General features: G+C 40.2%; 1 protein-coding gene across 11 annotated transcripts in view; it reads right to left on the reverse strand.

The window, feature by feature from the left end:
- slmapa (sarcolemma associated protein a) overlaps positions 1–15,340 on the reverse strand; it is an 87,234-nt gene extending 71,894 nt beyond the window's left edge. For all 11 annotated transcript variants that reach the window (XM_049585841.1, XM_049585814.1, XM_049585867.1 and 8 more), the window contains exon 1: positions 13,557–15,340. In XM_049585841.1, coding sequence (XP_049441798.1) covers positions 13,557–13,754 — 198 coding nt within the window. In that variant the 5' untranslated portion in view covers positions 13,755–15,340. The remainder of the gene's footprint in view (positions 1–13,556) is intronic.
- Between the last annotated feature and the right edge of the window lie 351 nt (positions 15,341–15,691).

A 15,691-nucleotide genomic window follows, 5' to 3' on the forward strand; every position in this document is an offset into this window, starting at 1 on the left:
CCTGTATCCTACAGTGGTGTTAGCACTTTGTTGCAGTGAGTCTGAAGCAGTGAAGATCTGATGATGTTTTGCAGCTTGGGATAGCACTGCATTTAACTATCAGTGTTTTAACGTATGCCTTATGTACTCATAGATTTTAGGAATGAAATCACGTCTGACGGCTGCACAAAAAGCCATTCCAGTCAGGTAGCCATAGGCCTATCTATACATACTCAGCTACGTTTGTGCTCACTGACACTGACTGTCAGGAGGCGCTCACAGTCCAGCTCTAACACTAAAAAGGTGCAGGGAGTGAAGACTCTGTTGTCTATTTCAGAGTACAAGTGGCCCCACCTGAAGCCTACAGCAATCTAATGACTCATCTACTGTAGGAAGTGTGTGTGTGTGTGTACGTGTACCTGTGTTCTCATTATTTTCAAACAACTACACTGAAAATAACATGATCTTTCATCCAGCACAAACACCTAATGAGTGTCTATATGATGAAACATCCTGCTGTTAACATCCAGGTCTAATAGCTGCGAGAATTGCCACTCAAGTCCGTAAATCTATTTACTTTGACCTTACATCAACATCACCTCATTATAAACTGAGGCTCTTAAGTGCATATTGAAATTGTTAGAGGAATGGAAAACAGACAATATCTAGATTACGGTATTATTTTGAAATATTTGCCGAGCGAAGGTCGTGTTATTACCTAAACCAAAGTATTTCGTTTATTTATCTCAAAAAATATCACAGGTTTATGGTATCAAGGTATATGGTATTACACAATTTTTATTATCAATTACAATGACCCTTAAAGGAATTTAAACAGAAGGGTTTTTGGTTCAACAAATGCTTTATTATAATTAAAACTTGAATCAATTCCTCCTTTTGAAAATAAATAAAATTAAGTTCACATTCTTTGTCTAGTTGCATTTTTAATACCATATAGTCACTTTCAAATAGTCAGTATCTATGTATCAATAAATATTTCTGCCAACATTTGTAGACAAGCAAATATACTAGGGATGCACCAAAATGAAACTTTGTGGCCGAAGCCGAAGCCAAATAAAACTAAACGCTTGGCCAAGTACCGAATACTGAATGCCGTTGTTTAGTTTTTCATTAGTTTTTGCAGATGAACACCCTCCAGATTAGTGTTGTCATGGTATCAAAATTGGGACCCACGGTACAATACCAGTGAACGTATCACGGTTCTGAGTAGTATCACAATACCACAGCGAAAATGAGGCAGATGTGCCTTTTGTCATTTATAAAAAGATAAATCACTTTTCTATAATACATCAATGATATTTCAATGGAATAAATTACTTATTGACTTATTCATACTTCAAAAACAGCATCAATAAGTGATTAACATAGGGGGATCAAAATAAAATAAATAAATAAAATAAAAATCAACCAGCCACCCTCCTCCCCTGACAAGTTAAGAACAGTCCCTTAAGTGCGGTGAGGTTTGTGGACCGTTACCTGCCACAAAGAGAGAAATGTAAATGGTTCGTTTCTCCTCTGACACTTCACATACCTGTGTGCCACCATGGCTCGGCTGTCCAGGTACTTTTGGGCAGTCATGACACCAAGAAGAGGAAATTATTGGACCTGGAGCCGGACTTCTCCGTCGCCGGTAAGCCATTATCTTGCGCCGCGGAGCACACGGCCGCCGTATTTGACAGGAATACATTCCTGTCTGTGTCTGTGACCCCCGTTCAACCCACAACCAGCAGGATTCGCCTTTTGTTTGTGCTGCTGGTTGAAATCTGTACTTGCACAGCTGCTCCTGAGTGATTTCTTTTGCTTGCACAAAACTATTTTTAGTCACAAAGGTGAGTGAAATGCTCGCACTGTAGAGCTCCGTGGAAAACAAATCACTGTAGCATATATAAACAAATCTAACCTACAAGTAAAAATAAATTAATAATAACTTTCACTGCTTAAAGATACTCAATAGCTCAGTTCATACCTGAAATGTCACTGGATACAAACCACTGCAGCAGCATATCGAGTGCCAGGTGGCCAGCGCGTGCCGTTACTGGACGGCGCATGAACACTCACCCTCTTGCGACTGGACTTTGAACTTATCCCACAGTAGTGGTACCTGAGGTACCATAGTACTATGGTACTCCAACATTATGGTATCATATGTACCGTTGTGTTTTAGTACAGCGGTCTACCGTTGGTACCAGTATACCCTGCAACACTACTCTAGATAGTTCAGTATTACATTCTTTGCAAACCACTTTTCTTCCATCACTCTCCAACACTTTGAAATATCGCCACACTGCCGACATTTTACTCCGTCCGTCACTGCACACTGTTTGACTGCATCATCAAAACACGCCGCTATTATTCGGCCTTGTTTTTCACTTATTCCACCGAATACCGAATGTGTATTTCTTTGCAATATTCGGCCGAATATATTCAGTTACCGAATATTTGGTGCATCCCTGAAATATACACAGTATGATAACCGTCAATTTTTATACCACATTATACCGTGAAACCAGTATACCGCTGCAGCCATGTTAGCATGTTAACATGCAAACTTTAGTCTGTAACTCTAATGTTGTTACCATGTTTGTACGGATGCTGAAGACTAACAGATGGACAAACATCTCTGCTCCTAGAGCCTACAATACTAATTAAACTCACAAAAGAGGGAAAATGAGAGAGACATGCAAGTGTCTGATTTTCAGCAAAAGGCCTGTATTTTTTTTTCAACAAATCAAATTTAAATGAATAACAACAATATGTAATTTGTCTAAATCATCTTGAAAGCAATCCATGTAGCCTAACTCTAAACTACACTGTATAATTTATATTGATTTGTGGTGTCTCGGTTGTCCAAGTGCTTCACAAATAAAAGGTCACTTCTTGCAGTGACAACTTTACTGTAAAGCAGGTGCATTTTATAACAGTCTACTTTGCTAAGGGAAACAGGCATTCGATAGATCAGGGTGACATTTTGCAAACACTCGCTGTAGTTCAAGGCATGGCCTGTTGCTATTCTACAATGAATTATAAGTTAGGACAAATCAATACAGATCAAATATTTATTTTTTCCCCTGAAGGTTCGAATAATAGTTGGAATTTCAAATAAAACTCGACAGGTTCTGCAACACATAGCATCACTGACCAAGAAATTATTTTCCATTCAGCTCAAATCATGCAAACATTCCTCACACTACTTTTGTATTTTACTGCCTTGATGACATTTAAAGATTAAGAAGATATAAACGTCTGATATGGACCATAATTTATTTAAATTGCACTTATTCCAATCACAGATGAATTAATACTTTCAGGGGTTTAATAAAAGCAGGCAGCAACTGATGTTCTTATTATCAGCCACATCTTTTTCCAAATGTAGAAATCGGATTTAAAACAGTTTCCAAACGAGCAACAGCCAGAGCTAAATACAAAACATAACTGACCAGGGAATCCTTATGAAATAGAAATATAAAATGACAATGTCTTGAGGGATATTCCCTCTGTGGTGCCCAGCACAGGCTGCTACTTGCTGACTGGTATTTACACCTGTTCAAACCATGAGGGTCTGGTAAGACTTCTTTAACCATTCATTCAGGCATACTGTAATTTAAGTCTCAACTCCAAACCCTCCACAGAGGGTCGACCAAATGTGACACTGGCCGGCAGAACAGTGCTGCAGACCCTGATGCGAGGTATTACACTGGGCATATAGGCTGCCAGGAGGGAAACAAGCAGGGCGAGAGAAGACAAATTTAGCACCAACATCGTTTCACACAGAGCTGCAACACTGATGCAGCAGAATGTACACTGGCTAGCAGGGTATTCATGAAGCAGGATGCAGGACAATTCAACATTTTACCTTCCCACTATCAGACACTCGCCTGCTAATATAAATCAATGCAGGAGCCACACGCTTTACAAAACCAGAATTTGACTAGCAGCTTGAGTTAAGTGATATTCTGTTTATTTTCTTCCTGTAACATTTGCTAAACCCCTGTTGTAGCGTGTAAACAGATCAGTGTCATGGCTCCATGGTTCTGACGTCACAACCATGTCCTCCAGAACGATACATGGGTTAAGATTCAGTGAACACACTCACCAGCTGGATGAATGAATGACTGGATAACTTCAAGTGATACAGTTGTATTACAGAGATCTCCACAGTGAGTTCTAAATCTGGTTTAATCTGCTATGTATCTGCCTGAGCACACCGCCAACTGACTGACTGACTGACTGACATGCTGTTCAGAGGTTTCGAAGCGGCCCTCCTGACAGGCTGGCTGGGTTAATGACAGCTACTGACAGCTACACAACTGCCCTGTCTCATGTACAAAGCAAGAGGGATGCTTCTTAGGGAGCATTTCAAGTTGTTTTCACAGTCGTTTGCATGCAAGCTCTTATTTTCTGCCTTTTACTGTGGTTTTGACAACAATTCCCTCAATCAGAGACAATTTATTGGGAGACATTAAAAGTAAGTCATTACAGGAGGAACATAGGTGAATACATAAATGATGTCTCAAGTCCATTAAGTGTGCTAATCAGTCATGCTAGTGGGTCTTTATGCAGAACTTCACTGTCTTGGAACTGGTAATCCTACATGGGATGCAGAGTTTACTGGTGCTGTTAAATCCACCTGTTGTTTTCCCACTATTGTACGTTTAAGTTTAAAAAAAAAAGGTCTTGTTAGGTCTGGATAATATTTGAAATGTTTTAATACTACAGCTGTTGCTGCACTAACTGCAATAAATTATTCTGAGAAAAATATTAACATGTTTCCTCACCTATCTTCCTTTAAACAAAGAAAGCTTTAAAATGTTCAGTATGAATCTGGTGTCATCCCACTGTCTGGCTTTTTTTAACTTCAGTACGATACCTCAAAAAAAAATTCACTATTCAATATCATTTTTGATACCACAGGGACACTGACTGCATAAAATTGATTTTTTTTTTTTTAAATAAGATAAATATTACAAGGCTTAAATATACCAATAACTTTTCTTGGTTAGTAGCAGAGAACAGCAGACTGACTTTATAGTCTAGCAGCAAGTCCTCAAAAAAGGCTTTAGTTTTCGAGATACCCCTACCCGAGGTAGAACAAAACACAACAATGTTTTTTTAAATCTTCAGGGTCTCCCATTCATGAAATGGATTGTCTTCAACTTTTATTTTGGGGCAAAATTATTTTTGGGGGGCATTCTTTACAACTACCCCAATCTCTGAAAAAGGGACAAATCAGGCCAGTTCGGATAAGGGAAATATGACAAAAAAGCCAATTTCTTGAGAATGCTCACTCCTTTCCTCATAATATTTGCTGAAGTATAAAACAAGTGTCTGCCCTACATCACAAAAGAGTCAGAAAGTAATTCACTTTAAAAAATCCTGAAATATAACCCTGAAAACATGGCTTTAATTTAGGCGGAAATTGCATTTTTGTGATAATAAGAAAAGAGGGCTTCTTTACTTTTCTCTTATTTAACAGAAAATCATAAAGTCCTGTCAAATACACTGTTACTGTATTGTCTAAGGTGTTTTTGAAAAATAACCATTGGTTGTTTGGAGATACCTAGTACAGTTTTGTTGTAAATGAGGTTTCTATAGGTAAACCCCTTCTCTAAAAACAGCCAAATTAGGTCATTCGAATGAGGAATGGGTGGCATAGCCTATAAGTTAAGAATGCTTAATCTGATGGTCATCACACTTGGGGAAGAAAAGACCAGGTGATTGAAAGGTTGAGATGTGTATAATACAGTCCTGTCAAGACCTTAAACATGAGTTTTATGAGTGGCAAGTTATGGGAAGTTTTATCCAGGAGAAGAGATTCATTCTTCCAATAGGGAAGGGCAACATAAAAACGTCATTTATTAATGGAAATCTATTTTGATCAGATTTACAATTTCAGTAGTCAGAACAATCTGTTCTACACACTCAAACAGAAAGTGTATTAATAAATTAATTTAGCTGGGAATTATAAGGCTCTGAATACAGACAAGTGCTGCACACTTACAGTACACTTACAGTAAGTGTAACAGTAACAGTCAGTGTGGGGGCGGGGCTACTGATGGTCAGTTATTTTAAATCACAACATACAGCTCTGCTGAGGAGAAACATGAAATGCGCTGGAAACAAAAGGAACCACCAACCTAATGGCAAATAACAGGTAAGACAAATGTGCAAATGACATATTCCTTCATATTTTTAGATTAAAGAATAGTTTGTTTTATTTGCAAGATAGATTGGAAGTTGTAAGTCACTGGCAGGTGTTCTGATCTAGGCTGACAGAGGCTAGCATGAGTTAGCAGTTGTGTGTGTGTGTGTGTGTGTGTGTGTGTGTGTGTGTGTGTGTGTGAGTGTGTGTATGTTTATGATGGAGAGAGAGACTTGGGCCAAAAATTGGCCACATAAAACTACTGTATTTTCCATATTTTCCAGAGTTTACTGTAATAATGGAGCCAACAGAGCCAGCGCAGTCAGGAAGCCAGTGACAGTCATATCCTTTGAAAAAACTGTCTTAGTTAATTCTTCAGTTAGTTCAGTGAAAGCTCTTTCATGTTCGTTTAACTTCTTTTCTGACAGATATTTATTTCTGGCTGCTGAAATGTTTCTTTCTGAAATGTAGTGTCCAAGACAGCTTCTGTGATACTTGGCATCATAAGCAAATAAATCTGGATGGGTGAGCATACGATGATGTACTTTTCATCATGCCTCTCTGAAGCTGCACTGAGGACCTTTGACCTTGTGCTTTCACCTGTACCAGTACTTATAGGCGTCAGGCCTTCTCCTTTGTGGCTTTCTGGCTGCAAATGAAACACTGGGTGCGAATGTCAAATCCAGTTTCTCTGGTCAGTCGTTTCCTTGTGTACTGATCCTTGGCTGGTTCTTGCTCACTGGCCGTAGGCTTATAGTTATGTGCATTGGAATAACTGGCCTACATGATCTGTGATATGAAACCTTAACCTTGAAGGACAGTATGTCGTCAGAGTGGGGGGATAGTCGCTTGTGGACCTCATCACCTCGTTCCTCAGCAGCCTTAAGTATTGTTTTGAGTCCTTGCAAGGTGGGGTTCTTGACGTGTGGATTATTCTTATCTCCTTGTAGGGCACTTTCACATATTAAACACAGCTTTTCATCCAGTGTCTGTGAATGTGGCTGGCTTCCTGACTGCGCTGGCTCTGTTGGCTCCATTATTACAGTAAACTCTGGAAAATATGGAAAATACAGTAGTTTTATGTGGCCAATTTTTGGCCCAAGTCTCTCTCTCCATCATAAACATACACACACTCACACACACACACACACACACACACACAACTGCTAACTCATGCTAGCCTCTGTCAGCCTAGATCAGAACACCTGCCAGTGACTTACAACTTCCAATCTATCTTGCAAATAAAACAAACTATTCTTTAATCTAAAAATATGAAGGAATATGTCATTTGCACATTTGTCTTACCTGTTATTTGCCATTAGGTTGGTGGTTCCTTTTGTTTCCAGCGCATTTCATGTTTCTCCTCAGCAGAGCTGTATGTTGTGATTTAAAATAACTGACCATCAGTAGCCCCGCCCCCACACTGACTGTTACTGTTACACTTACTGTAAGTGTACTGTAAGTGTGCAGCACTTGTCTGTATTCAGAGCCTTATAATTCCCAGCTAAATTAATTTATTAATACACGTTCTGTTTGAGTGTGTAGAACAGATTGTTCTGACTACTGAAATTGTAAATCTGATCAAAATAGATTTCCATTAATAAATGACGTGGTTTTATGTTGCCCTACCCCTATAACGAAGAATGAATCTCTTCTCCCTGGATAAAACTTCCCATAACTTGCCACTCATAAAACTCATGTTTAAGGTCTTGACAGGACTGTATTATACACATCTCAACCTTTCAATCACCTGGTCTTTTCTTCCCCAAGTGTGATGACCATCAGATTAAGCATTCTTAACTTATAGGATATGCAACCCATTCCTCATTCGGAATGACCTAATTTGGCTGTTTTTAGAGAAGGGGTTTACCTATAGAAACCTCATTTACAACAAAACTGTACTAGGTATCTCCAAACAACCAATGGTTATTTTTCAAAAACACCTTAGACAATACAGTAACAGTGTATTTGACAGGACTTTATGATTTTCTGTTAAATAAGAGAAAAGTAAAGAAGCCCTCTTTTCTTATTATCACAAAAATGCAATTTCCGCCTAAATTAAAGCCATGTTTTCAGGGTTATATTTCAGGATTTTTTAAAGTGAATTACTTTCTGACTCTTTTGTGATGTAGGGCAGACACTTGTTTTATACTTCAGCAAATATTATGAGGAAAGGAGTGAGCATTCTCAAGAAATTGGCTTTTTTGTCATATTTCCCTTATCCGAACTGGCCTGATTTGTCCCTTTTTCAGAGATTGGGGTAGTTGTAAAGAATGCCCCCCAAAAATAATTTTGCCCCAAAATAAAAGTTGAAGACAATCCATTTCATGAATGGGAGACCCTTAAGATTTAAAAAAACATTGTTGTGTTTTGTTCTACCTCGGGTAGGGGTACCTCAAAATCTGAGGGCCCCTGCTGCTAGACTATTAGTAAACAATAACAATAAAAGAGGGTGAAAGAGTACAGCTGATACCAGGCCGATGTGTCAATACTACAGAAAATGAGTACTGAAACTGTTTCAAATATTCAGAGACAATGGGTATCAATAAATTGATATTTTGACAACACTTTTCTATACCTCTCTTGTTGTCAACAAATCCACAAAAAGACCAAATCCAACGATGTGTTAGCCTGTCTCTAAAATCTTTGACTTCACTGCTCAAGCTGTGGCATTCAGCTCCAAGCCCACTGGTTCCTACTGAAGATGTAAATCTTTAAAAACAGCTCCGAAATATATAGTTACATTATTTTAATAAGCTTAGTAATTTCCTAAAAAGAGCTGCGGTCCCTAACCCTAACCCTTTATAAAACAATGCGTAGGATTCATACTAAAAATGTACATATGAACAAAAGCCAAAAATTGCGTGTGCCAAAAAATATGACAGTTTCTACAATCAGGCTTCAGCCTCACTATCTGCGTCCCCATCTTCCCGTCTCCAAAATGTTTGTAAGCATCAAGTCTGTTTTTATACATCACAACTTCTGCTTGGGAAGTGGCGTACGCCTCTTACAGGCCTAGTTTTGTGCGTACGCAATGTTTATAAATGAGACCCCTGGTCACTGTGGTTTTATACCAAACATGGGGACTCCTTCAGGCAGTGTATTAATACAAATTTGGCAATATCAAAGCAGGAGTACTTTATCTGTCTCAGCACTGAGATGCTGAATGCAAACTTAGGACTGTGAAAAACAACTTAAAATCAACATTTTGGGCCATTAGCATGGTTATATATATTCTGTCTTGTTTTCATGGAATGTAAACAAGCTTCAGCTGGGCTTCACATAGTTTCTGTTGCAGAAATGATAAAACAGAAGAACTATACATGGAAAATATGTGGTGATGGTCTCTTGTTAGCAAAAACTGTCAGAGTCCTGTCGTCCTATCTTTAATTAAATTTTAATCTAGGGAAAGTTTCTCAAAGTTATGGCGAAAGGAAGAAGTAAGAGACCATCTGTCTGACTGAGAAACTGTCTGACTGCTCCTCCGGTTGGACTGCAGCCTGTCTGATTGGCTGGATCTCAGCTCCTTTAGCACAGTAGTTCCCAAACGGAGGTCCCAGGACCTCCAGGGTTAAAAAGAGAAGCAGCTGGGTCTGATCTGACCTTCCCCACGATAGCTGCTGCCTGAATAAGAACACACTTCATTATTTCCTCTAAAAGCCCTTCAGATATTCATCCCACCAGCTGCGCTCATGTCAATTAGTTCATCCTTCCTTCACAGTAGTCGGTGTCAAGGCAACGGTCCCAGAGGGAGGCCATGACATCAGCAAGCTACAGTACATAACATGTAATCACAGTGTTACAGGTCTCAATCTTTAATCACATTTCATTCTGGCTGCAAGACAATAAAACTGACCAGACATGAAAGACATGATGGGATTTTTCCAGCAGCTCCTGCAGAGTCTGAGAAGTGAGTGTGTTTTAGTGATCTAAGTAAGAGATCTTTGTGGGACTTCTTATAGTCTTAAAGGAAGAGTCGCCCCTGCTCTGATGTACAGAATGATAACATCAATAATAAAGCAATCTGCTGGTTCATTGAGCCGACTGATTGGTTCATCAATCACAGGATGCGACCAGTCACACCTGTTTCTCTCCAGTGCGCACTTATCACGCAAAGACTAGAGGGAGGTGAAAACTGCTGAGCACAAAAACCATCCGGAAGTGTCAATATGTGCAATCAGACATATGTTAAAGCAGTTCTCATTGACATTTTGTCTTTGTCTAATGTTGGTTCCTGCGTAGTGTCCAAATCACCACGCTCTCAGTCACGTAACAGAACAAGCCAGGTGGAAGCAACAAACTCTGTTTCAAAGTGATATTCCAGCAAAGTGAAAGTGCAGGCTGGTTTTTGAACAAACTGCAGAATCATGTGACAAGCAACATTCTTACAACAAGAGGAACCTACGGTTATGAGGTATTGGTTAGGCAAGCCAGGTCTATGTGCTTAATGCTGTGAGTGAGTGTTTGCAAGGAAGACAATACTAAGCTACTGCCATTTAACAGTATATCCACATCTCTGAAAGTGATGAAAGTGATACACATAAAAATAACCTAATATAGATCACAAATGTCCAACGTCTGAAGGACTGACGGTTCTGGCCTGATGTATGATGAAGCAAAATGCTACCAAATATCAGTATGTTTGGAGAAAGTTCACTTTTTTATTTTCCCCAACAGCATAAGAGACATGCATTTATGTTAGCATGTAACTGGAGTTATCTTCTGCTCCTGCTTACAAGTGGTAAATTAAAAGCTCACAGCAACCTAATACGATACAGTCTCTGGCTTTTGTTTGACATCTAGTGACTGCAAAAAAAATGTAACACCCTTTCGATCCATCGTTAGCTTGTTTACTACATTACGTGAATGTCACCATCACACTTAACATCCCGCTGAAACCTGTTCAAACTCTTAAAAGGACAAAAAATGAGCAAATAGTCAAATATTCATGTCATGCCCAAATCTGATTCGACATAATTGAGTCGGATATAGCCCTTGTGATTATTGTGAGGGGTGGAAACGACAGGAGAGTAACAAGGAAATGGGATGCATGTGAACCAGGGATGTTGAAGTCTATGGTTGGTAACTTAAAGAGCTAGTGTGTAGAATTTATGGTGATATATTGGCAGAAATTGAATATAATAGATAATATTCATAACTACTAACCTAAAGCTAAGAATCATGTTTTCATTACCTTAACACGAGACATTATATCTACATATGGAGCAGGTCCTCTTCAACAGAGTCCACCATGTTGTTCTACAGTGGCCCAGAACGGACAAGTTTCAGTTGCTTGCAATCTGCAACCTCACTGCTAGATGCCACTAACCCTTTATCTAAATGTGCCAATTAATTCAGAATATGTTAAATATGGTTTGATCTGCCCACATTGTAACTGTTTCACATCTCAAATAAGTCCAAAAACAGATGTTGCAGAAGAGGGATCTCAAGTTTTTGAGCCAATAGAGTTCCTATTGTACATCCATTCAACACTTGTGAAGTCTCTTGTGTCACCAGCCTTCAGCACTGCAAGTTATTCAGAACCAATCAGTGACCAGGTTCATTAGCCTCTGGTGATAATGACAAGCTGACAAGTAATTGATCCTCTTTGAATCCTAAGTGCCAATAAAATCAGTGTATGCCGGTCAATCCATGTGTTTGTGCATTTATCCCTGAAGAGAGGAAAGGATGACGCTGCTGGTGTCAGTATAAATAGCTTATGCTGTGCGCACACACACACACACACACACACACACACACACACACACACGGTATTTCAAAGTCCCTGCATGCCACATAGTTGGATAATCCCGTGGCTGTCTCAGCCTGTTCAACCTGTTCTACAGAGAAACTACAGACACACTGAAGCCACACAACAACCCGATGCTACAACATGCAGATCTGATCTGTCCACTTTAGATCTCAGACCTGTGGATTTTTTTAAAAATTACAAGTTGGTTTCACAGACAAGAATTAAGTCTGGTCCTAAATGGAACTAAGGACATTTCTCAATGGATATCTGCATAAAATATTGTTTAGTCTGGGACTTAGTGTGACCCCATCTGGAAAATGAGCTCTGAAGCTCCACTGCTTCTACTGTTTTATTCATTCGTGTGCATAAATGAGCAGGAAAATAACTGTTTCTGTCTTCAACACTCAGAAAACTGATTAACTTTTCTCATAACCAATTAATCGTTTTAGTCATTTATGAATCAAAAATGCTCAACTTACTGTTTGATATGCTTTGGTTTTATTGTTTCAGCTTCTTCTTCTCACACAACAGTGAGGATAAATAGAGTGTGGCTAATATGTTACCTGTTGTTTTTCCAAAAATGCCAAATTTGTTTTCAAGTTATTTGTGGAAATAAATTGGTGCAGATGAGGAAGACATGTTTTGCAAATCAGGACAGAACAAATTAGAAATCTAAAAAGCCCTATATCTAAAACAAATTGGAGCTAAATGCCCAACATCAAATGCACTGTATTTTGTGTAATTTGCAATTTACAGACAACACAATGATTTTAGAACAGCTCCTGTTTCTTATGACATATATCCTCACCTTCACGATTGCTGAAGGTGAGGGGAAACAGAAAACAGCTCGATCATAACTAGATAGATCATAACTTAAACAGGTTCTGAAAGGCTCCAGGTAAGGAAAGTTCCAGTGTACCTTGACATGGTTCAGAGGGGTCAAGTATTTGTTGTATTTCATTCATTCTGGTTCATACTGCAGTTACAGGCAGAATTTGCACAGTGAAGTCTCCCAGATAGCTTGTCAATTGGGCAGGGTTTCTATAGACAGATATTTTTGGGAAGAGGGCTAGAATTGATCCAGACTTTGTTTTGTTATGCTTTTTTTCAGCTTTCCTAGCATGACAAAAAGCATCAATGTCTTTCTACCCCTAATCCCTTGAGGTTTGGGAACATTTCCTGTGCTCATTTGGGATTATGTATTACCCTCCAAGCACAGTGTTAGATACGTCAACAGGAGGAAACACTCCAGAGCATGAGGTTTCCCTCCAAACATGCTTGATGTGAACGCACCCTTAAACAAACTGGATCTGTTCAGGCCTGAACAGAGTTCACGCTCGGGAGGAGGTCTTGCTTCAGAGTGTCATTATATAAAAGAGCACATCTGTGTTAAGAGCAATAGAACTATGAATGAGAATCATTCTGAGGTGGCAATTTTTACAGATAAGGTCAGCGAGGCTATTGCAGAGGCTTGCCTGCTGGAGAATTTTGGATAATGTGTCTCCACTAGTCAATTATGAGTTTTCTTCAAAACACAAAACCTATCTGTTTGATAGCATGTGAGGATTTACACCAAATTCCTCTGAAATAACAAACGAAAGTCACTCCTGTGGGGAAAATGTGGTATTAAATGTCATCTTAGTGATCATCATCATCTTTTCTTACCTTGCCAGTCTTGTGGTCGAACCAAACCAAGGCATGATTTCTGGACAGCACCTTGCAGTCAAAGGTGGCATTGTTCTGGGCCGGCCGACACCGAGCCACCGACCTGCCGATCTTGACTGGCTCATCCAGGTATACATGCCGCTCCTGGAATGGGTGTGAGTTGGGTCGGCAGGCGAACACAGCCAGCGCTGAAGGCATTGATTTTGGCTTAAGAGTGTTACTCCAACCAGACACGAGGGACAGGTTTTCTTGATCCAGAGTGGCAGTTCTGTTGGAATCCCCAATGAATAATCTACAATATCTGTGGCCTATATGTAGGCAGAACTGTTAGTCCTCTGAGTTCCTAGGCACTAACTAATAAACATTGTCCACTGTGCACAGCCCAGGCTGCACCGCTTTCCCACTTCGAATCAACAAGACTCTCCTGTGTTTGGAACAAACGAAAATAAAAAACAAACCAACAGGTAGAAAAAAGACAAGACATTCCCCTCACTGACTGTCCACCAAAGCTACATAACGATTCTTATGTGACAGCAGGCACTATGTACAGACCAGGGTGCCATGTGTCAAGACATACATGACTGAGTATAGCACTGACAGCCTGGAAAACAGCCTCCCACGTCCATCAAACTATTCCAGCACTGAAGCAGGCGAGGGAAGCCAGTCAGGCACCACAGACTGGATGGTTAGTCCTCCCAAGATAGCAACAGCTCACACCAGTACTTGTGACCACTGATTGAATGAGTGACCAATCCAGGAAACAACCTATCGAATGTATACAGGGTCAATTAATAATGTTATTGCGCGCTTTCTAGCAGTGTTAAGTCTTGTCTTGCAGCGAGCTAACAAGGGGCACACACCCCAATGTGCAACACGCCAGTCGATTCACGCACGTCTGGCGTTAAGTACATTTGTCATCTGAAATATATTCACCATTTACAGCCATAATCTAAGTGACACTGTTGCCCTGATACAGGGAAGCTTAGCTAGCTACCTAACGTTACCACTCCCTCCACAGAACACCTATAAAGGTCGCTAACGACACCTAGCAAGACTGAACGCCAAAACACCCCTGAGTTATTAAACATTAACGGTCAATTAGGTCAACTAATGCAGTTCAGGCTCCGCTCTTGGTCTAAATTAGTTAGTGCAGAGGCTTCAAAACACTCAGCCGGGATGAACCGGGGATTAGCAGGTCTTCTTGTGCAACTAAAATGCTAATTGGCTAGCTCGCTAGTGGACAGGCAGAGCGCTAACTCTCGGCCAACGTTTTCTGGCGTTGTACCAGCAAAGCTAGGCTAGGCTAGGCTAGGCTAATGAGTGCTGACAAACTTATCAACCAGGTCCTGAAATGTTTTCTCCCCACCCCACTCAACCAGTTCGCTTACCGGGTGGAGGCGAAGTGCCATCCCTGTCTCCTGGAGCAAATAAAAGCAGCAAGCTAGCCCGCCTTTTGGCTACAACGGAGCCCTGCAAGCGAACGTTAGCATGGAGGTGGTGAGCTACCGAGCAGCTAGCCGGGCTAACTGACAGTCAGACGCGGAAAAATCAGGGGAGTTTCTTGACTGCGGGTCCTCACGCATCACACCAGCCCGATTATCTTCCAGGAAAAAACCTCCGTAAAGCCACAAGTTGCGCTGCCGTCGTCTGTCTCAGTCCAGCCGGCGTTTGCCGAGGCGGTTATGAGTTAAAGCCGTCGCCTTCCTACAGTTTTCTGGAAGGAATCTAGAAGAAGTTGTCCTCCTCCGCAAGTCCAAGCCGCCATACTGTAACTAGAGAGCAGACAGGCGGGGTGCGTTCACGGCCCGAGTCACTTCAACTCTACTCACCGCTGAGCTCATTAAATGAGTTGACTCTGTAAACCTAGTCTTAATTTCGGATTAAAATATATTCAGTTAATTTGTTTTTTAAAGGACACTATGGAAGCTAATTTCTGCCAGGAAAAAAGGCATCCCCATGCTGAACAATTAAATCAGTCACACATTGTCAATCACATCAAAACAACGTATTTGATTATAGATTATAATTTACAGTTTTTAATTTTCTCAATGTACATATCATCTGTCATTGTCAATGTAAACCCGACACACTGTATACTGATATATACATTTACATATTGTAAATAATAATCCAGT

This window comes from Epinephelus fuscoguttatus, linkage group LG1, assembly GCF_011397635.1.
Source record: "Epinephelus fuscoguttatus linkage group LG1, E.fuscoguttatus.final_Chr_v1".
NCBI lineage: Eukaryota > Metazoa > Chordata > Actinopteri > Perciformes > Serranidae > Epinephelus > Epinephelus fuscoguttatus.